The 22,582-nt window shown below is 40.4% G+C and overlaps 1 protein-coding gene across 7 annotated transcripts in view; it reads right to left on the bottom strand.

The window, feature by feature from the left end:
* The window catches only part of Sorcs1 (sortilin related VPS10 domain containing receptor 1), a 520,023-nt gene that overhangs the window by 162,146 nt on the left and 335,295 nt on the right, over positions 1–22,582 (bottom strand). For all 7 annotated transcript variants that reach the window (XM_040743123.1, XM_005063476.4, XM_005063473.4 and 4 more), the window contains exon 5: positions 12,664–12,737. In XM_040743123.1, coding sequence (XP_040599057.1) covers positions 12,664–12,737 — 74 coding nt within the window. The remainder of the gene's footprint in view (positions 1–12,663; positions 12,738–22,582) is intronic.

The following is a 22,582-nucleotide window of genomic DNA, read 5'->3' as shown; positions in this document are numbered from 1 at the left end:
TGGTATTGATACCAACTTTCTTATTTATTCATGTTGAACACGAGAAAGGCCCAAAAGTTCATGCACTGAGTTACTTTGAGCACAGCTGCTGTGGAAACACAGGCTGTCATATGAGAATTTGGGGGGGAGGCTGAATGCTAATGTCTGAACTGCATTACCCTCTCCAAGTCACCCTGTTTCCATGAATACAAAATAGCTTAGAAATGTACTTGCTCAGAGGAGGGACATGAGCTAATCAGTTTGTTCTTTAGGTTGGCAATTCAGAAACTACACAGACATAAATATTCTAACGAGTTTCTTCCTGTCACCATGGAATCCTAAACTTGCTCTGCCCGGCACATGATAATGGCTTTGTAATTCAATTATTGGTAATAGTAATGTCTTCTGGGATTTATCTGCCTCAAATGTAGGTGCTCATGTAAAACTCTTTACCATAAATCTTATGAATGCAGGTTCTGTACACACCCCTGGGCACATCTTGCTATGCCTGTGAAGCCTTGACACTTTTCTCTAAGTTATGGGATTGTTTTGCTTAGAGGTGTTGATGTCTTAAGTGCCACGGCCAACAATAAACAACACTGGGACAGGTCCATTTCCTCTTGTTATTCTACTTAGAGGAAGATAGATCTTGATAGACAGCAGAGTTCTGTTCTCATTTTAAAAGGCTCTTGGCATCCATTTCTCTAGCACTTTGTAGAAGAGATCCCTGTAAGCCACAGGAGGTCAGACTGAATGCCCTCTAAATTCTCCTTGAGTGCTAAGATTCTTATGCATAACTCTGCCAGGGATGGGCACCTGACCTCTCCTGGCAAATTACCAACTGTTCAGTGCTTCTCTATCCTACCCTCTTCATCTTACTCTGTAGGTACTAAGAGAGCCTCATCTAATCTTTAATAGGCAAAAATCAATTTCTAGGGCTACCTCACCCCCAATTTCATTCCTCATGGCCACTATCAGTTGGAAGGCTATTTCATCCATGCCCCAAATCTTTAGTTTTTGTTTCATTTTAATATATATTAAATCTGCACGTGTCTCATGATGATCATAATGTTGTAGTGAAGACATTTTTATTTTACTGATTCACAAAATAATAGTGCATATTTATTTAATTAATTGTAGATTCAGTGGTAATGGAGGATATGTGATACATGCCAGACATTGTTCAGTGTTCTAAGCATTTCAACGTGCTAGGCTGTTAGTCAAAGTGAGTGTGTGTGTGTGTGTGTGTGTGTGTGTTTATATGTGTTCTGTCCTTGAGTGCATTTACAGATCTTATTTGATCTTTTGCATGGAACTGCTGTCTGATGTTTAAGTACAAGGTTAGACTGGTTGACCTATACCTTAGTAGTTTCTCACAGGAAATAGAAAGAGAAGTGTGACTGAAGGAGAAACAAACATCATCTGCAAATGGCTGATGTGACACATGCAAATGTGCTCATCTTTTAGATACTTATAAATGCTTTACATTATATGAGAGGAAATCTCAGTCAGGTTGAAGTGAAGCATATTTTTGTTTCTTTTACTGAGGAACACTTAGAATTAAAGGAATCTCATATAGCTTTATGCCTTGCTTTTGTAAGTAGGATTCCAGAAAATGTATTGTTATTACATAGCAACACCAAAGACTGAATAAATAACCATAATTATATTAAAAAACACAGGGTAACCTTAGGAGCCTTGGAGTTTGTAAGTGAATTGTGTTCATTATCATTAAGTTGACTTCCTCTAAAATAATTATAAATTAGGAAGCCAGAGTTATGACCATTCCCTTTCCGTTTTTCCTCTCATTAATGGCAACGGGTGGCACTTTGACATGAGAGGGATTCTTAGTGGAAATCTGGAGACGTGATTGAATCTCTGTTTTGCAAAGATAGAAAAGCTGCTGCCTAGGGGGACAGGAAATCATCAAGATAAAGGGACAGCGATCATCGATGACCATTAGTGAATGAAGGCTGCAGGAGAAGCGATGAGCTCATACTGCACAAAGGCACATTCATTTTAATTTGTAAGGGAAACTTGCTAATCACAGGAAAAGATCAAGCCGTGAGGGGAGGTGCAAGAGGCTTGGAAAACAGCACTCATGTAGAGATCATTAACTTCTAGAAAAGGGATAAAACACAAGCCTCTCATGGATAATGAAAATGCTCTTATCTAGCTCTCTTAGTGCAGGTGCAGTTAATGTCCCAGCATCTGCTCCTGGGATGAGTCTCAGAACACCTTCCTGCCACTGCTATGGGTTTTTCATCTCACTGCCCAGGGTTAAGGTAATAGGATAAGTCTCACACACAGGGAAGAAGTCAACAGTGATGAGGTAGGAGGGAGAGGTGAGAAAGTCTGAAGTCTAAAGAAGATGGTCCCTGATTGTTCTAACTTCTCAAGACACAATAACAAGAAGGTGTGAGGGGGTATCATTACCTGTGTACATGCAGTATGCAGACTTGCATATACACATGTGCACGTACATTCTGCTGTAGCTAGAGTAGTATACAAGGTGGACAGAAACTTGTGAAAGCCAGAGTCTCGGCTGTTAATCAGCTTATCTTTTAGCAGGAACTGGAAAGAGGGAAATTATTAAACAGACATATTTGTAGATGATACTAATTTCTAATTTACTTGCTGATAACAATACTATGTCATTTTAGTCTACAAAATAAGATTTTGTAGGAGAAAACTGACATTTGGGCAAACTTCCTTGGTTTCCACAGATAGTGAATATTGAGTCTGAGATTGAACTTGGACGTGTTGACTGTAAACTTGTGCTACTCTGACCAGTGACCCAAAAGGACCTCAACTGCAGTCCATGCTAGGGTGTATTACATTTTTTTTGTAGGACAGAAATCACAATTAATTTTGGAGAACTAAATAGAGCACCATGAAAAGGCAGACAGTGATCTAAGCATAAGTGTGAATATCCTCATCCAACTATGCAAGGTTCTTTGCACATAGCATTTGCATACACTTGGCAGCTAAGGTTAGACAAGAGAATCCTGGGTAGAGTCCATGCATATAGAACACAGGCTGTAAGAAGTCTAAGATTAAAAGCTTTTCTAGTCCATAACATCATAGAGGTCATGAAGGTATACTAGAGATAGGGTTGAAGCATGGGGTACAATGAACATGTCCTTAGTCTGGCATATCTAGTTTTAAATTTTATCACCATTGCTAACTAATGTGTATCATAAGGTAAAGTAAACATCTATCAGACTTTGCTTATCTCTTTATCTTTCTATTAATAACTCATCTGAAATGAGTATGAAAATATATCTGTTTACAGAGCATCCTTTATGAAACCATTTCCATTATCTTCTCCCCTTATATCTTGAATATCTTGATTAGTTTAAACAATTAATGCAAACAATAAACCTGAAACACAGTCAACACACAACGAGTAGGATTTGTTGCTTATTGTCTAAGCCTGGCACAAGATATTAACCATACTTATTGCAGTGAACTATGGAAAACAATGGGACTCTTTACATAATTTAGTAGATGCTATATACAGTTTCTCTTCTTCTGCTGTGGGTTCTGGGGACTAGACTCAAATTGTCAGGTTTGAATAGTAAGTGTTTACCCACTGAGCTATCTCACTGGTTCATAGAGTAATTTTCAATAGCTCCTATTTTTCATGTTAATTAATCATAGAAAATTGATAATCACTATTCAGCTGACTGTGTTACAGCCAGTCCATGTACATAAACAAATATAATAAATTAAGCTTAAACAAATTTTCAGCTAAGTGGAATTTTCTTAAGAACTTTTTGTCTTTTTTTAACCCATTCTATCTTTTGTAATGAGAATTATTCTCCATAGTTTTTAATCCCAAACTTTACTCAGATCCCAACAAACGACATTTTTCAACCTCTTATAAATAAAGAGGCTGCTGACAGAAATACATTTTCATGGCATTAGGGCACTATGGCTCTAAGTCCACGCTGTTTTTCAATGTTTAATGCATGAACTCAGCTCTTACTAAATTGCTAGACTGAAATGAAAAAGATACAATTTTACAAATTTAACAACTTTTCAGCCTTATTTGATTAGCGTCTGAAGAATGGAAATATGCCTTTACTGAGAGGTTAATCTTTAGTACAAGAAGAAAGAGTCATAAATCCAGATAAATTTAAGTTTCAAGGCTCTTGCATACCATGATTGTTCTGGAGGGTAAGTTATACAGCTTTTCTTGTTTGTTAAAATGGAGCATCAGCTACTAGCTCACAGTGGCTTCATGAAAATCAAAGACCTTGGTTTATTATGTGTCTATACCACTACAGGTACTTAAATAGAAACCTGTTTGTGGCATTGAGTGACACTCAGGTCTTACATCTATATTTTGTCCCTAAAGAGAATCAATCTTTCCTTCTTGAATTACAGAATCTTGAAAAAGGTTGTCTTTTCCTCTTCAAGAGTCACATCTATCTCTGCCTATGAATCACATCATTTGACCAAATCCCAGTTCAGTTCCCAGGGCAAATAAATTACTTACATGTATAACATGATATTTCACTTTTTATATCTATAACCATAGTCAGGCCATTCTCATTGATGTTTGAAAACAGGGAACATGCAGGCCAGTTGATGGAACTTCTAAACTGTTAAGCTGCAAGCCTAAAGATGAAAGTGCCCATTTCATACCCCAAAGCAGAGAAGACCAATCCAAGACTGAAGTCAACACTGGCAAAATGGAAGCAACAGATATAAAGTCACCCATTATCAATGAAGCTCTTACTGCTAGTTTGTGGGCTCTGGACAAAATTCTCAGGGATACAGAATGACTTAACTCCCCATAATCCCTTTCTTAGTAGATGTTAAAGGTTAAACTTAAACCTTGGTGTCCCTAAGGCTCTTAACCATCAACTATCCACACAATGACATGGATTCCTCACACAGGAGAAGACATGCTAATGACTGTCCTCAGTTATATAAGAAGAAGGAATAATCCATTAACCCATTAATGGAAACACTGTGTTTAGACATGCTTTATATGAGGTCTTAAGTCACTTCTGGAAGCAGTATAAAATCCTGCGATGAAAGTTTCTATTTATAGTTATTATGGTGGTATTACTAGCAATTGCTAGATAAGGCAAGAATAAGATGTTACATCCCATAATTATTTGCAATTGTCATTGATTGCTTCCAGGAGTAGTGTGTCTGTTGCTTCTCACAGATAATTCTTAAGAGAGCTTTATTATGGGGAAAACCTATGATTTCAACTTCAAGCTCCCCACCCCCGTGCAAAGTGCTATGTTATTACCCATGGTCATTTAATGATTCAATTTCACACTGGAGAAAAGCACCTGAGAACTAGTCACACTCTCCTACTAGGCTGGAGAAGCAATGATTAAAGGACATTTCTTTTAATTAAAGCTGCCTGAAAACTCCTCAATAGTTTCTATGTAATTTGAAGCAACTTGCTTCCAGGATTGAATGTAATAACACACATTTCTTTGATTGACAGATGTCTTGCTGGACTCAGGAAGTGGCTCAGTAACAGAAAACATATACCATGTCGCCAGAGATGAAGAGATTTTACAAGCAGTTGTGGTGCATCTCACAGGGTCTCATGTCCTCTCTGGAAAAACTAAGCAGGCTGAGACTCATCAAGGCCAAATGCCACATATATTTGGAGAGGTAGAAGACAAACACTGTGGCCAGGTGACCTGTGAGTTATCATTACTTATCTGTCTAGGGCATTGCACTTCCAGCCCCAGAGTGAGCAGTAGAGGCAATAGCATTAATAGATTGAGTAGAATTGGACTCTGGTGATTCACATCACTTAAATTATGGCCTTGTTACTTACCCACTATGTGACCTTGGTCCAAACAGTTAAGCATTGTGTGTCATAGACTTCTCAGCTGTTAGTGACAATAATAAGGAGCTTCACCCAGATGATTGTTATGAGAATTTAACAGCTTTAATTTTAAATAGAACTTTCACATTGCTAATCATTGATTAGGAAAGAAGGGTCCCCATGCTCACAATGAAAAAACAATATGGTTCTGTTTGTTTTACTTAATGGACAGTCAAGATAGAATTCACAAACAGTAGTATGAGTATGCAATGCTTTCATGGCATTTGGTGGGCAGAGCTTTCGAAATTTACTTTAAAAATAGAACTCTTCTTCAAAGGATTAATAAGAGAGGACAGATTAACATAAGCAATGTAGGAATGGGAGTCTGTCTCTTTTACAATATTGCCATATGAAATTAAGATCTCATATGGTGGCAAATGTTGTACATCAAGCAATAGTTATTAAGACATACCTGCACCTCTATATCCTTCTTTGTCTATCCTTTTAAACAAAGCTTTTCCTTATTTCTGTTGCTAAGGAACAAACTAAAAGAAAACAAAACAAAAAACCCTCCTGTCAGGTCTCCTGAATTCTGCTACATATGCTCTAGTACTCTAGTCCATGTGTGTATACTTGCAGCTCATGATAAGTCTTATTTAGGGAAAGATTGGTTTTTCATAGCTTTTCCATTTATCTGAGTCCTTTCTATATACATAAAACACACACCCATACATACAAAAAAAATGACAACAACAACAACAAACAAAAAAGGACAGAAAGTAGTGGGAGATGGATGATTCTTCTATTTTTTTTAAAAAGACTAAAGTTTTGTATGAATAAATAGAGATGACAGTGACTCATGAAAAATGGGACAAAATGAGTAAAATTGTTAATAAATGGTTGGAGAGGTGACTCATCAGATAAGAATTGCTCTCCCGGAAGACACAGTTGAATTCCCAGCACCCACACCTGTAATTCCAAGTCATCTGATGCCCTCTACTGGCCTCTACATACATTGCATGCACCTGATGCACATACACAAATGTGGGCAAAACACCTATACACAAAACAAAAAACAAACAAATCTTTAAACATGTTGACCAGAGGGGGAGACTGAAGTCGATACAGAGCTGGAATCCAAGACCTGGGAAAGGTCAGCTTGGTTTTTCAAAGGGTATCCCCAGCAAGGCCAGCAACCGGAGAAGCATGAACAAGCTTCAATGCAGTCGGTCAGACAGAAGTGGCTCGTCATGATACGGAAATCAATGCTGCGTCTGGGCCTAGGGATACAGGATACAGGAGTGCATGGTAGTCAAGCATGAAGCCCCGAATTCGAATTCTCAGAAGCCATGTAAAAAGGCATGAGTGCCTGTAGCCTCAGTACTCTGTGTGTGTCGGGGCAGAGACAGAAGAGTTTCTGGGGCTTGTTGACTGCCAGCCTAGCTCCAGGTTCAGTGAGAGATTTTTCTCTCAAGAAAATAGGGTAGAGCGATAGAGTAGATACCTCACCTGATGTCCTAGTGTACACTCCTGCCCACACACATGGGTGCACACCACAGAAACACGAAACAAAGGGAGGAAGGAAAGAAGGAAATGAAAAATAAGTGGTCTTACTCCACATAGATATTTCTCTTTTTTAATTTTTAAACTTAATTTAAATTAGAAACAAGTTTGCTTCACATGTCAAACCCAGCTCCCTCTCCTCCCCTCCTCTTCCACCCCCTTCAACTCTCCCCCAACCCCTCCTCCAGTCCCCACTCCACTCTCCAAGGAGTGTGAGGCCCTTCATGGGGGTATCTCAAAAGTCTGTCATATAATCTGGGGCACGGACTAGGCCCTCCCCAATGTGTCCAGGCAGAGACCGCATCCCTCCATGTGGAATGGGCTCCCAAAGTCCATCTGGATGACAGGGCTAAATGCCGATATATTTATTGCCTGGTGCCCCAAAGGACGCCGAGGCCTTCTCACTGATACCCATGTTCAGGGTGTCTGGATCAGTCCCTTGCTGGCCTCTCAGCTATCTGTCTGGGGTCTATGAGCTCCCCCTTGTTCAGGTCAGCTGTTTCTGTGGGTTTCCCCCACCAAGTCATAACCCCTTTGCTCATCACTCCTCACTCTCTGCAATTGAGTTCCAGGAGTTCAGTGTTTAGCTGTGGGTGTCTGCCTCTACTTCCTTCAGCCACTGCTGAGGCCTCTTAACTGACAACCATGTTCAGGGGGTCTGGATCAGTCCCTTGCTGGCCTCTCTGACTTCAAATTGTCTAGGATGGCATACAAGGAATTTGTCAATCACGTTATCAGGGAAGAGAATTTAAGGTAGCCTCTCCACTATTGGTTAGATTGCCAGCTGGTGTCATCCTTGTAGGCCTCTGGACATCTCACGAGTACCACAGCTCTCTTCAAACCTATAGTGGCTTCTTCTATTATGGTATCTTTCATTCTTCTCTCCTCTATTCTTTCCCCTGCTCCTCCATGTCTTCCTCTCTCCTCCTCTTCACCCCCCTTTATCTCAGCTTCCTCACCCCCTCCTGTGCTCCCAATCCCCTCAGAAGATTCTGTCCTGTTCCCCTTCTCTGGGTTACCATGCATACCTTTCTTAGGGTCCTCCCTGTTTCCCAGACTCTCTAGCTGGAGACTGTAGGCTGGTACTCCTCTGTTTCAGGCATAAAATTCATATGTGAGTGAGTACATACCATGGTTGTCTTTTTGTGACTGGGTTACCTCACTCATGATGGTTTCTTCTAGTGCCATCCATTTGCCAGAAAATTTCAAGATTCAATATTTTTTCCGTTGAGTAGTACTCCATTGTGTAAATGTACCACATTTTCTCTGTCTTCAGTTGAGGGGCATCAAGGTTGCTTCCAGGTTCTGACTATTACAAATAATGCTGCTATGAAAACAGTTGAACAGATGTCCTTGGTGTATGAATGTGAATCTTTTGGGTATATGCCTAAGAGCAGAATTGCTGATTCCCATTTTTCTGAGGGATCTCCATTTTGATTTCCAAAGTGGCTGTATGAGTTGTCATTCCCACCAGCAGTGGAGGAGTGTTCCCCTCTCTCCACATCCTCTCCAGCATAAATTGTCATTCGTGTGTTTTATTTTAGCCATTCTGACAGGAGTAAGATGGTATCTCAGAGTTGTTTTGATTTTCATTTCCCTTATGGCTAAAGATGTTGAGCACTTTCTCAAGTATCTCTCAGCCATTTTTAACTCCTCTATTGAGAATTCGCTATTTAGTTCTGTGCCCCACTTTTTAATTGGATCCTTTGGTGTTTTGGAGACTTGCTTCTTGAGTTATTTGAAAATTTTGGAGACCTCTGTCAGATGTGGGGTTAGTGAATATCTTTTCCCATTCTGTGGCTGCCTTTTTGTCTTATTGTTTGTGTCCTTTGCCTTACAGAAGCTTCTCAGTTTCGGGAGGTCCCATTTATTAATCAATCTCTGTCTGTGCTACCGGTGTTATGTTCAAGAAGCAGTCTCTTGTACCAATTTTTTCAAGGGTACCTCCCACTTTCTCCTCTAAGAATTTCAGTGTGGATGGATTTATGTTGAGGTCTTTGATCCGCTTGGACTTAAGTTTTGTGCGTGGCAATAGACAGGGATCTATCTGCAGTCTTCTACATGCCTGCATCCAGTTATGCCAGCACCATTTGTTGATGATGTCGTCTTTTTTCCAATCCTGTACAATAAAGGAACTTCCGGAGGCATCACCATCCCTGACTTCAAGCTCTACCATAGAGCTATAGTCCTGAAAACAGCTTGATATTGGCACAAAAATAGACAGGTAGACCAATGGAATCAAACTGAAAACCCTGATACTAACCCACACACCTACAAACACTTAACTTTTGCCAAATAGATATTTCTATACCACTTGCCTAAAATTTTTCCAGGACTCCCTCCTCTTTCTTCCTTCCTTCCTTCCTTCCTTCCTTCCTTCCTTCCTTCCTTCCTTCCTTCCTTCCTTCCTTTCTTTCTTTCTTTCTTTCTTTCTTTCTTTCTTTCTTTCTTTCTTTCTTTGGTTTTACTAGACAGTGGCTTTGGAGGCTGTCCTGTAACTAGCTCTTGTAGACCAGACTGGTCTCAAACTACAGAAATCTACCTGTCTCTGCCCTCCTCTTTCTGGACACAGTCTTAATCTGTGATCGGCTTCCCTAGTACTGAAATTATAGACATACATCACCACACCTAGTATATGTAGTGCTTAGTATTGATCTTGTGGTTTTGTTCATGCTAAGCAGGCACTCTACTTATAGGGTCAAAATCCTGAGCTCCTGTATTAGCTTTGTAAAAAATACTTTAGGACTGACCCTTGGTATTGGGTAGTGAAGTAGTCAGCTCAATTCTGGGGAAGTGTCATTCTACTCCACTACAAAGTGGAATTAATGAACTCAGCAGGTTGTGGTTATATATTTACTTATACAGTAGGTAATAAATAATAATTAAATTAAAAGGCCATGAGGCCATGAATTTAAGAGGGAATGGAGGGATCATAGGAGGGGTTAAAAGGAAGAGAGGGGTAATGTTGTAAATGTAGTATATATACATGAAATTTTTTAAAAAGGGATTTTTCTCTAACATCATAACTCTCTGGCTTTAAAAAACCACAAGAACATTAGGGAAGTATTTAGAAATATGAAGGGCAGATGCTGGATGTGGTAGCAGGAGGATCATGAATTCAAGGCCAGCCACAGCTATATAAGGATTTTGAGGTCACCTTGACTCTCATGAGACCTTGTCTAACTAAATGAACAAAGGATTGTTAGCAAAGAAAAGGCAAGAGGTAAACGTGTGCTCTCTTTGAAATAAATGTAGAAGTGAAGGAGGCAGAAAGGCCATGGGCAGCTGGAATGAACCAACTGAGTGGCCATCAATCTCCTTATTCCAGAGGATCATTACCGGCTGGGTATCCCTCCATTGTGTCACTCCAAAGGCTCATGACGGGCTGGGTATCCCTCCATCATTCATTCCAGAGGTTCATGACCAGCCAGGTATCCCTTCATCATGCCATTCCACAGGCTCATGACCAGCTAGGTGTCCCTCCATTATGTCATTCCACAGGCTCATGAAATGCTACATGATTTCAGAAGTGACTTCAGGGTAATAAAGAAAGATACTTTTTATAGCCCTTGTGGCAGAGCTCAATGCCACTGTCCTGGTTGCCTCTGGTTGAAGACTACATAGACTCTGTTGTGAGTTAGTTCCTTTAATGCTATTTATAAGGCAAAAGCCTGGAGACAAGTGACCAGCTGCTCCATCTGCAGCTCAGGATGATCTAGGGTTTGCTCTTACACCTCATGGCAGAAGTTAGGATACAGATGGTAATGCTCAGTAAATCAGATATCAAAATTACACCAGAATGTTCCAAACCTTGTTCTTTTCTTAGCAACATAGATTGGGAACACAAAGCTAAAATTAACTGTTGTCACTTGCTTGATTTTCAAATTAAGCTATCTATTGCCATGGACGAGGCCACCTCCAACAGAATTAGGAGCATGGTTAAGAAAAGAATATGATTTTCTTGGCTTCATTTCTTTTCCATATTGTCTCCATCCTTCTCCTCCCACTCTATTATTTCTTTTTTCATGTGCATAACACTTTATAACACGTAGTTTGTTGTTTATGTTCAATAGATATTATTATTTATCTGTATGTGAGTTCTTAGTATAAATTTATTTATAGCAATTAAAATATTAGGGTATACACATAATTTCAGCACACTATTGAAAACAAGGCATAGGGGGTGTGTACAATTAATGGTCAGGCCAAAGTAAATGCCTATATCATCTATTTCTGTATTTATAGTTGTGATAGCATTTGGAGTTGGGTCTTTGGAAGATAACTCAGTTTAGATGATGTCATGAGGGTGAGGTAACCAAGGCTGAATTCGTGTCCTTGTGACAATTAGAAAAGAGCCCCTGGCCATCCTTCTTTCAATTACATGAAGCTACAGCCATGTACAGGCCAGGAGGAGCATCCAAACCAGATAGTGAATCTGATGGGATCTTTGCCTTGATCTTTCCAGTCTTCAGGATGACACATAGAAACATAAGCTGAGAAGAATATAGTCCTGTGCCTCATGTGTTTGACCATCCACAGATCAAAGCTAGAATACTAAGTGAGAAAACAGGGCTGCTGGTTGTGTCTCATAAGATAAAAAGAATGCCTAGAAGACCCTAAATAAGGAAGGGGGACATCATCATCAAATAGTATCTACTTATTTATAATAGAAACCTCCATTTGAATGTAATATATATGCATAAGATATTTTGATCAGTAGCAATTACAGAGACTTAAAGAATGTCTCAAAGGGCCATCTAAGTTGGTGGTTCTCACTCAATCTGTGGGCCTCAATCTCTGGCAAACCTTTATCACCAAAAATATTTACATTACTATTTACAACAGTAGCAAAATGGAAGTTACGATGTAGCAACAAAAAATACGGTTGGGGTTCACCAAAACATAAGGAACTATATTAAAAGGTCATAATATTTGGAATGTTAAAAACCACTAAACACCAAAGAAATACTTACAAAGCCCCTCCCTTTCACTAATGTTAATGATCCATTAGGGTTTTTGGATAAAGAAAATGGTGACATAACTTTCTTGTTTGTTTTTAGAGACAGGGTTTCTCTGTGTAACAGCCCTAGTTGTCCTGGAAGTAGTTCTGTACATCAAGCTGGCCTCGAGCTCAGAGAGATCTGCCTGACTCTGCCTCCTGGGTGCTGGGATTAAAGGCACATGCCACCACCACGAGGACTGGTGACACAAATTTTAAGAGTATCTGGAGGTGTTTATTATCCCAGGGTCCCATCCTTTGCTCAGGGAAAGTGATGATGTCTTAGTATGCTGGAAAATGGAGTCAAACTTACCAGTAGAACCTATTTGGAACCACTGATTCCTGGATAAGCTGCCATCTTCTGCCAAATTCAGCAGAGCTGTACAACTGGAGAGAGAAGAAATAGATCAGCATTGTGGGTCCTTGTTTTGTTCTCAACTTGCTAGTACCAATACCTGGCATTTCCAGGTAAGGGTATTACCTCTGTTTTTCATGTCAGTTCTTCAAGTAGGCATCAACCTCTCATTTTAATACTTGAGGGGAGTGGGCCGAAGGGATCATATGATACACTGTGAATCATATGTCTAGTAAATAGTAAAGAGAACTGGAATTCATAGAGTGCTCTGCCTGATAGCAATGTCTTCTGCTCCCCCACACCCCACACTCCCTTCTTGATAGCATTAGCACATATAATGGGTAGTGTATTATCTAGTAAAATCAGCACTTAGTTTCTGAAGATCCCACTTATCCTTATGGAAACTGTGAGATTCTTGAAACAACCAAAGATGAAGGAATACAGAAGGAAGGTAATTCTAGAGGTTTTGAAAAGCAAGTGGGCTCTAAAGAAATAACAGGACTCAAATTCACAAAATCCACATTAATTACAAAGGAGTGAGCAGGGAGTCAAAGCTGTAAGATAGGTAAGACCAACATATAAATAAACACGGTCTATCTCTATATGAGCCAATAATGGGAAAATGAATTTCAAGTCAAGGAGAACATATTCAATCCCAGAGGCAATGAACTAATACTAGTCTTTGCTTTTTGTTTGATTGTTTTTGTTTTTCTCTTTATTAAAAATTGATTATTTTCTCATGCAATATATCCTGATTATAGTTTCCCCTCCCTCTACTCCTCCTAGTGTCTCCCCACCTTCTCTCCCCACCAGATCTACTCTTTTTCTATCTCTAATTAGAAAATAGCTAACTTCTAAGAGGTATCAAGCAAACTTAACAAAGTAAAATTTAATAAGGTAAAGCAAAAATGATCCTAAGTTGGACATGGTAGCCCAATAGGAGGAAAAGAGTCCCAAGAGCAAGCACAATGATCATAGACCCATAAAAATATTAAATGGAAATCTGTCATACATATGTAGATGATTTGTTGCAGATCCATATAGGCCCTGAACTTTCTACTTCAGGCTCTGAGCTCGTATGTGCCTTGCTCAGATGGTTTGGAGGGTATTTTCCTCCTGCTGTCCTTCATCCCCTCTGGCTCTTATATTCTTTCTACTTCCTCTTTCCTTTTCAGTGGGGTTCCCTGAGCTCTGAGAGGAGTGATTTGATGTTGTCTTCTCTGTCTCTCTTTCTCTCCCCCCTTCCTTCCCCCCCCCCTCTCTCGCTCCCTGCATAATTGACTGTCAGTCTCCGCATCTGTTCCCATCCGGTGCAGGAGGAAGTTTCTCTGATGATGACTAGATAAGGCATGGATCTAAATGAGTATACCAGAATATCATTAGGAGATCATTGTATTGATTCTTTTTTTTAGACCAGGAGTGTTTGGGTTTACCCTAGGCCTCTGGGCTATCTTGTTTCTGGTTCTTGTTACCATAGCAGTATCAGGTATGAATTCCTTTGTGCCAAGTGTGCCTTAAGTCAACACAGACATTTGTTGGCTACTCCTACAAGTTCTTCTAGTCTTTGTACGAACAATCAAAAGAAACTCAGCTTATCAAACCCTAGACCGCAAACAAAAAAGTTCTTACTATAATCCATTTTTTCCATATATTATTGCATTTACCACTTGCCACTTCATCCCTGTGATACATAAAGTTGTGACCACTTTATAGATGGCTACATAGGTGGTAACTTCAACTGCTGAACTATCCAAGGGCAATTGGGCTGTGAATCAGTGCTCATGAGATATAGATTGACTCTCCATATACTCCATCCCAACAAACATCTTTCATTTCTCTCTCTTATGACTTGCACCTCATTTCTACTTCTCATTCCTGCTCTGATAATCTCCATGTCATCCCAGTACCCTGTATATACTTCTTATGGAAGTTTGAAGAATCTTTCTTCTCTAGGTACCTGGCATTTAGAGTGGTCAAATACTGGTTAGGAAAACATCATGTGGGACATCTCTTTTCTGGCCTGTGCCTTGTGTATAATCCACCTGATCCTCAGCATCTTATCTCTGCATTTGCCATCTCCCACACTGAGTAGATGGTGAGTCATTTTACCTCCTCTTCTCTTTCCAGTCACACAACTGTAAAACCAAAAAAGGTCAAATGACTCACCAGGTGACCCGCCAAAGCTGTTGATGCACCAAGCATGCCCAAAGAACAACTTACTTCAATTGAGCATTTACTAGTCCTTGGAAGAACATGTCATGACACTGTTAACTTGCCCAAAACGCATCTATATTCAGAAAGTTTGAGGTGCCTGGCTGTTAAATCAAGTCACTCATTGACTCCTTATATAGTATTTGATTCCCCCCAAAAAGGAGATTATAGCATTTTGTTCCAAAGTCTTGTTTTATAACTTTTACCATTCATTGCCAAAGTTGGGATCATAAGTGTCGCTAACAGTCTCATGTGTAAAAGGAAGGTTCCCTCAGGGATACCAGTGGGAGGTAATGGAACCTTTGAATATGGGAGCATTGTAGGAAGACCATTAGTCATTGCTGGAATATCCCAAATGTTACTGTGACACCACAGTGCCTTCTTCTTTCTCTTTTGTGCTGTCATTCCATAAGTTAGCAGTGTTGCTCAGCTTCCCATAATGTGCTGATTCACTGCTGGCTGAAATCTACAAGTCAAGTATTTTTTTTCTTAATAAATTGATTAAGTCAGTTACTTTATTAAATGGTGGTGACCAATGTTTTTGGCCATGCAAAGGCAGAAAACAGGGTTCTTAAAAACACTTCATGCCACACACACACGCACACACACACACACTCACACACACTCTTCTGTGTATGATTGTGCAAACGTTTGTGTGTGTGATTGATTGTATACATGCATGTGCCACTGTGCTTCTTGTTTAAAATGTGGTCTCTTGTTCACACTTTGCATGCCAGGCTATCTGTCTGTGCTGGAAGCTTCTGTGGATTCCTCATTTAGCTCTTCAGCTCTCCCTTGGGAAGCTACGATTACAAATGTATGCTACTATGCCAGATTTTGTGTGGGATCTACATATTTGAACTAAAATCTTCATGCTTAGATGGGAAATATTTTTCACACTGAGCCATAACGCCATGCTAGATAAATTTTCAGAAGACCAAAGCAAGATGGAAAGACAGCTTTCCTCACGGAATTAAGAAAGAGCAGGACAACTTACTCTTTCTATATGCAGAACCCAAAGAGCCTGTGAATGCACCCATTCTTATTCCAATCATGCTCTAAACATCTTTCATTTTGATACAGAGTAGAACAATAGCAAGACCCCAGTCTCTCTCTCTCCCTCTCAACTTAAAGTGAACATAATTCATGCCATTGTGGTCTATATGTTATATACATCAATGACTGTATTTCAGTATGCAAATGTAGAAGAACTAAGGTGACATAAAATAATAGTTCTGTCCTTGAAAGCTGGACTCACACAGATTCTTCATAATAACATATAAGCTCTGAAGGCCCATACAGGACAGCAGGCACTGCCACCCACATTTCCAAATAGAACTCATCTCTGTGAAGAATTGTTGGCTGCTGCCATCCATGTTTATTTACTGTGTTTTTCTTTTAGAATTCACCCTCTTAGCCTTGACTCAGCCTATAGAACAGTCAGCTATGTCTCCTGATATTGGTATGTGTTGGCAAATGACTACTTTGTTATTTGTGAGCATTTGGAGGGCCCACAAGCAGCAGGCATACACAGGAATCCAATAAACCAAGTCTGTCTTATGCAGCTCTGCGGCATCCCACACAGTTCCATGTTGGGAAGCTGCCCTTTTCCTTTGGTCTTAGCAGGTGGGCCTTCTCACCTTCCCAGCACATCTGGCCACATTGTGCCTGCGATGCTTTCACCAACACTACTATTCTGCCAAAGTTTGTCTCAGGGCTTTCCTACTTCGGTGCTTATCTTCCTCCAATGCTCGCTTCCAAAGGCATCCCTCTGTCAGCCTTCCCCTACACACCAAGGTACCCTCTGGCCATGCTTTCCAAAGATATGTGGTCTAACAATACATACTTTCCAACTATAGTAACATATTAGTATTCAACTGTCTCAGTAGCCTTTCAGTAGTGTCCTAACAGTGAAAAGTGGAATTCTTACCTACATAAAAAATCATTTTTAAATGTCTGAAAATATTCTCCAACTTTTTAAAGAGGCAGAGAAGGCCTCAAAGGCCACAAACTCCATGTTTCTACATCCACAGGCATCCAGAAAATAGCAGATAATCAAGGTATTGATGCTTTACAGGGAGGTCCCTTTATCATGAATACGCATGAATAAGCTCAGGTTTTAATGCTTGGATAATGGTGATCTACATAAGGAAATATACTTTGTTTCCATGGACATACAGGTCAAGGTCAGTATCTTCAAAGAAAAGTCTCTAACTATCAGCACATCTGGAAGTCCCAAGGATTTGCAAGTGGGTACCTGCAAGTTTACCCCCAGACAAAGCTGCCTCATATACAGTGAATATTCTTCAAACATTTTCTCCCTGGGATGTTAATTGTCCAGCCGGGTGTGACAGCAAGAAAGCAGGGAAACAACAACTCTCAGGCATTCATGTTAATATGTTAATTAAACCTGCAGTGTCTGACAGTAAAGTTCTGAGCAAAGTGGTGACCAGAGCAGCATTAAAGATTCACACCCAGACACAGGCTCGGCTGCCAGTGCAGTGGCTTTTCCTGAAGAAGTCAGTGCCCCTTAATAAAATTCACAGTGTTGGCAGCACCTAAGTAAGATTTATTTCCCTCCCCGCCTGTCTCCAGCTCCAAGGTTTCTTAGACTGTCAGAACACAGATCTGAGAAGTATCATTACTATCTGTCACACGCAAGAAAACAGCAGCTGCTTTCTCCAAAGATGCCAAGCCCCCAGAAAAAAAAAAAGAGGGAGCGGGGATTTGGAAGAGAAAAGAAGTGGATTTGCACTGCTTTTAGGAGGGCAATGCTCATCTACTAACCCTCCGTTGTGGACTCGGGTATAGTGCTTATATGGTCTTTGACTTGACTCTACTAACACTGTCTGAAATGAAATATGGGAGAAGAATGGAAGGAGCAGAAATGCATATAGGCAGTAGGGAGAGGGTCTGGTTAACTAAGAATGCCAGGCAGAAAACCATTTTCTAACATCACTATACAGTATCTGAGATCACGTCCCTGCTTTAGCAAACATAACTTAATGATCAGAAACTTATCGTTTCTCCATGCTCAAGGTTTACTGTCAGCTGGTCTGGGGCTGTCAACACTTGTCTTTCCTGTCACACTCCTCTTCTGAGGGTCTAGGGGGAAGAATTCTCACATTGGGTTGCTTGTGTTCATCTGTTGTTGGAGTGGAGAGGATGCAAGGCAGCAGCACTGGGCGCTAGTTTTCTTGTGATCTAGAGCTAACTCTCAGGTACCTACAGAGTCATCCCTTCTAAGCCCCAGGAGCCATAAGTTGGATGATGGAAAAGAGTCATGAGTAGACGGCCACAGGAGGACATGAGAGCTAGCCCATGAGAAGGAATCAGGTGCACTGGCTTTACAATGGCTCCCTAACACACACAACAACGTGGCTGGAGAAGAAGAGGATACGGGCACTTTCTCACATCATTTCTCATGCTTCTTATTGGTTCAATCAAGATCAAGGGATTCCTCTCAGTTGGTAGAAGGGAAATTCAGCTTTCTTGCATAAATGTTTGCAGCTCTCACTGTCCTGGGATATGTTTCAGTGTTCCTAAATTGGATGAGGCTTTCTTCCCTTTAAGATGAACAGACAAGTTCACATTTGGGATGGCCCTTTGTCACGATGAAAGTGGTGGGAGGACACCAGTTTCATAGAAAGTGGTACAAAGACAATCCCAGAGAAGCTGTGAGTTGTGATAACATTTTTTAAGACTTTGACCGAATGGTATTAGATACCGTTCACCAGGAACCTCTTAGAGTGACATTCATAGTCCGGGGCAGTTTCCTGGACTTGTTTCACACCAGGGGCTTAAGTTGGTGGCATGCTTCCTGCAGAGGACTCTTTTTCAGGGATTCACTTCTCTTTCCTTCTATTCCCTCAGTGTGTGGGAGGCAGGGGGTTTGCAAATTGCACTTGTAGAGAAGGCTGAAAGAAAAGCCTGCAGATTCTAATCATTTGCTTCATCCCAATACTGCCCCTGTGTTGGCGCTGGTTTGAAACACTATTATACCTCTTGGCTCTCCAGTTCTCACTGTTCTTCAGCGAGAAAGAGATGGTACCTCAAGGACTTGAGATAAATTCCTGATGTCAGACTGGAGTTGTTGCAAATATAAAGCTCTTTTTTTCTACCATATTTATCAGGAGCAAAAGGAGTCCATCTGGAGAACCAGACTTCATGGATAAGTAACGGTGACAGAAGGTTCTGAACTAAGCCTAGGAGCAACCCAAAACCTGAAGTGCATAAATCCCATCCACAAGATATCACTGATACTGGAGAAACTTAACCTAAGCTTGGTGATACGGAGTATCTCCAGGGAGAGAAACTCAACTACCTCAAACTCCTTCACCAACCTACCTGAGCAGATATTTCTCCAAAATAGACTAATCTTCTGGGTCACCAAAAAACAAAGCATTATGCATTTACTCAGAGCACGAGGGTAGCTTATTTAGGAGGGAAATTTTTAATTTATAAAATCTTTTAAGGTGGACTTTAGAAGGCAATTAATGTTGCTATGCATTGAGGATGCTAGCAGAAGGGAGTGCTTCAGGAAAATGGGTCATGCTAGGAAAATAAAAAGAGCAGAGAAGTTAAGAGTGGTATTGCTACTCTTTGGTCACCCTCAAGAGGTCTGTTGTTACGGGATGCACAAATTAACACAAGATGGGAACTGGAGCTACAGATGGAGTCTGACAAGTCAGTGCCATCACATAATAACTTTGGGGAAGCTACTGGGGACTGGATCCAAATATCAGCAAAGTTAAAGGAGCAGAGCACTGAGGAGGAGCAGTCAGGAGTTTTTGATGAAGAGTGAGGGGAAATGATGACACATGCTGCAGGCTCCATCAATCTCTCCTGTGGCAGGATTTATCAAATCTGTCACTGGTCATTCCTCCACTGTCGCTGAAATCTGTCAAAGATCCCATGCTTGGGACTGACACTCTGAGGACTGGGGATTAGACATGGGGAAATAGAGCTGGCAAGGAAGGAAAGGTCAGTGTGTGGCCATTGGTTATTGTGTTTTGGAGATATTTGCTATGCACTGAGATCTGAAGGTACTTAAAACACACACACACACACACACACAAAGAGAGAGACAGAGAAAGAGAGAGACAGAGATAGAGACGGAGAGAGAGACAGAGAGACACAGAGTGAGACAGAAAGACAGAGAGGCAGATAGAGACAGAGACATAGAAATGGAATTTGTAGATCAAAGGGTCTTAAAGATGAGTAAGAGTTACATAGGACAGATAAGAACTGATTCAAAAGTAGCAAAATATTGCCTCTATTTCAAAGCCCATTTGGCACTAAATAGGATGATGGTATCTACTCAAATATTAATTCCAATTAACTGCTTAGAAATTTCCATTTCTGTTTCTTCCTGTGGTCAATTTCTTTCAAATCCTCAGGAACAGATAAATCAAACTGTTCTGGGTAGCAATTGCGAATGATGATACAACATGTTAAACAAGGTATCCTCATTGGACATAGGCCATCCTTGTTTGCATATGATGGCATTTCAGCTTGAGAATTTGTTTTCTAAGCAAGGATCAGGGTTGACATTTACTGAGCTCCCTGGTTTCCACCCTAATTGCCAGTTTTTAACTTGGATTCTTAAACTGTTTACATATTCGTGAGATTAGAAATCAGCTCTGACATTGGGAAATTTCAAGCACATGAAATTCCTGCCAAAAAAGCATGGTATATCACACACAACTTACTTCTTAGAAAAAAAGCAGGTGTCCTTTTACTTAAAGCACCATCCCCAGTAAACGCAATGGCGTTAGACAAATATCAGGTTTTTAAAGTATTTCTACAGAAATCATTGGAAAACTTGTTATTGTGTTCAAGTCCCATTTGTCTTTTATCTTCACCTTATGCTTTTGACACTAAGAGACTGCCCACTGTGTTAAATAGGAATTAAAGTGAATAGCAATACTTTAATATTTAATTGCTTAATGTTATTATCATCAGTAATGTTTCCCAAGCGCCCTTGTACCCTTCATCTGGGTTCTATTCATTCTAGTTGCATGGTTCCGTTCACTGATTGACGAAAGGGGCATTCACCAAGGAGAACTGTTAACACCTCACACACTGGAAAGAAGTTTGTCTGAGGAAGGTTCTGCCTGTGACTAATTTTAGTTATAACTCCCTGGATCTGTCAGAGAGGCGATGCTTGCTATGTGCCAGACTTGGTGTTAATTTTTATGTTATCTTTGCATCTTCAACGAATTCCGCAAGACAGGTTCTGGCATTATTGCTTTCACTTTTGGGGCTGGAGAAATAACAGAGTTGAGTGGTCCTACTGACATTCATGATCCAGCCAGCACAGGACCTGGCATCTACCTGCTTCTTCTATTGCTCATCAATGTTGAGAAAACTTTATGACCAAGACTCCTGAAATGCCAAAAGCTCAGCCATTCTCCTATCAAGTAGTCAGTATTTCCCAGAAAAGGCATAGTACTTGAGACAGTCATAATAAGTATTATCCTTACATTATGAGAAGTGGGGAAATGATGTGAATATTTAATTTTTAAGGGATTGTAAAAACGTTTGGAGCTGGGTAGATAGCTGAGTGAAGAAAGTGCCTGTGGCAGAAGCATGACAACCTGAGGTTTTATCCCCAGCACCTACAAAAAAGCAGAGAATTCTAGCAGGTGCTCAGAGTCTCAGTACTTGGGAGTCAAAGAGAGAGGGTACCCAGAGCAAGCTGGAGAGCTAGACTAGCCAGAACTGAGAGGCTTCAGGACCTGCCATAAAGAATGAATTAGAGAGCAAAAAACCAGATGTCAACTTCAGGTATACACAGACACATAACACATAACACACACACACACACACACACACACACACACACACACACACACACTACATACACAAATAAAACCTGAAGATATGGAGACTTAAAGTCATTCTTTAAATAGCCCTTTGTGAGAGTAACTAAAATTATGTCATTGCCTATCAAACAGATTGCAAGTACATTTTTCCTTTTCTATTGACACCTGATTTTAAGTTAAAAGTCAATCTCCATACATATAGAATGTCAACTGCTAATGTTTAGCATTTCTGTTATGTTACCAACGGCCTGCTTCCTCTCTCTAAAATCAAATGTTAAAAGTGCAGCCAATGTATAGAATTAGGATCTCCTATGCTCTCTTATTGTGATTCTTCTGCACCTAGAAGAGGTTGGGAATGATGCAGGTATCCTACATATTACTATGTGGATTTCTGGCTGTTACACTTTCAAAACAAGTGATGCAGAAATCATGACATTTACAGGAAAATGGAAACAAATAAAAGTAGATATTAGCTGTAAAATAAAGGACAGCAATGATACAATCTATAGACCCAGAGAATAGGGTAAAAGGAGGGCTTATGGGGAAGGAGTACCCGGATCTCTCTGGGGAGGGAAAGTAGAAGAGATTACATGAGTACCCTGAAGATGGGTGGGAATGGGAACACTGAGGGATCAGGTTGGGGGTGGAGTGGGAGAGTACCGAAAGAGACTACTGGAAATGGGAACATTTTGGGGTCAGGTTAAAAACCAAGCCCAAAGTATTCTCCGATGAATCTACATGGATGGTCTCAGCTAAGACTTCTAACAATAACAGATGCTTAGAATGAACTAGCCATCTCCTCTGACCAGATTGGTGCCAAGCCAATAAGAGAGGCTTCA

This window comes from Mesocricetus auratus, unplaced genomic scaffold, assembly GCF_017639785.1.
Source record: "Mesocricetus auratus isolate SY011 unplaced genomic scaffold, BCM_Maur_2.0 Super-Scaffold_4256, whole genome shotgun sequence".
In the NCBI taxonomy this organism is placed as follows: Eukaryota; Metazoa; Chordata; class Mammalia; order Rodentia; family Cricetidae; genus Mesocricetus; species Mesocricetus auratus.
This window is presented reverse-complemented; position numbering and strand designations above follow the sequence as displayed.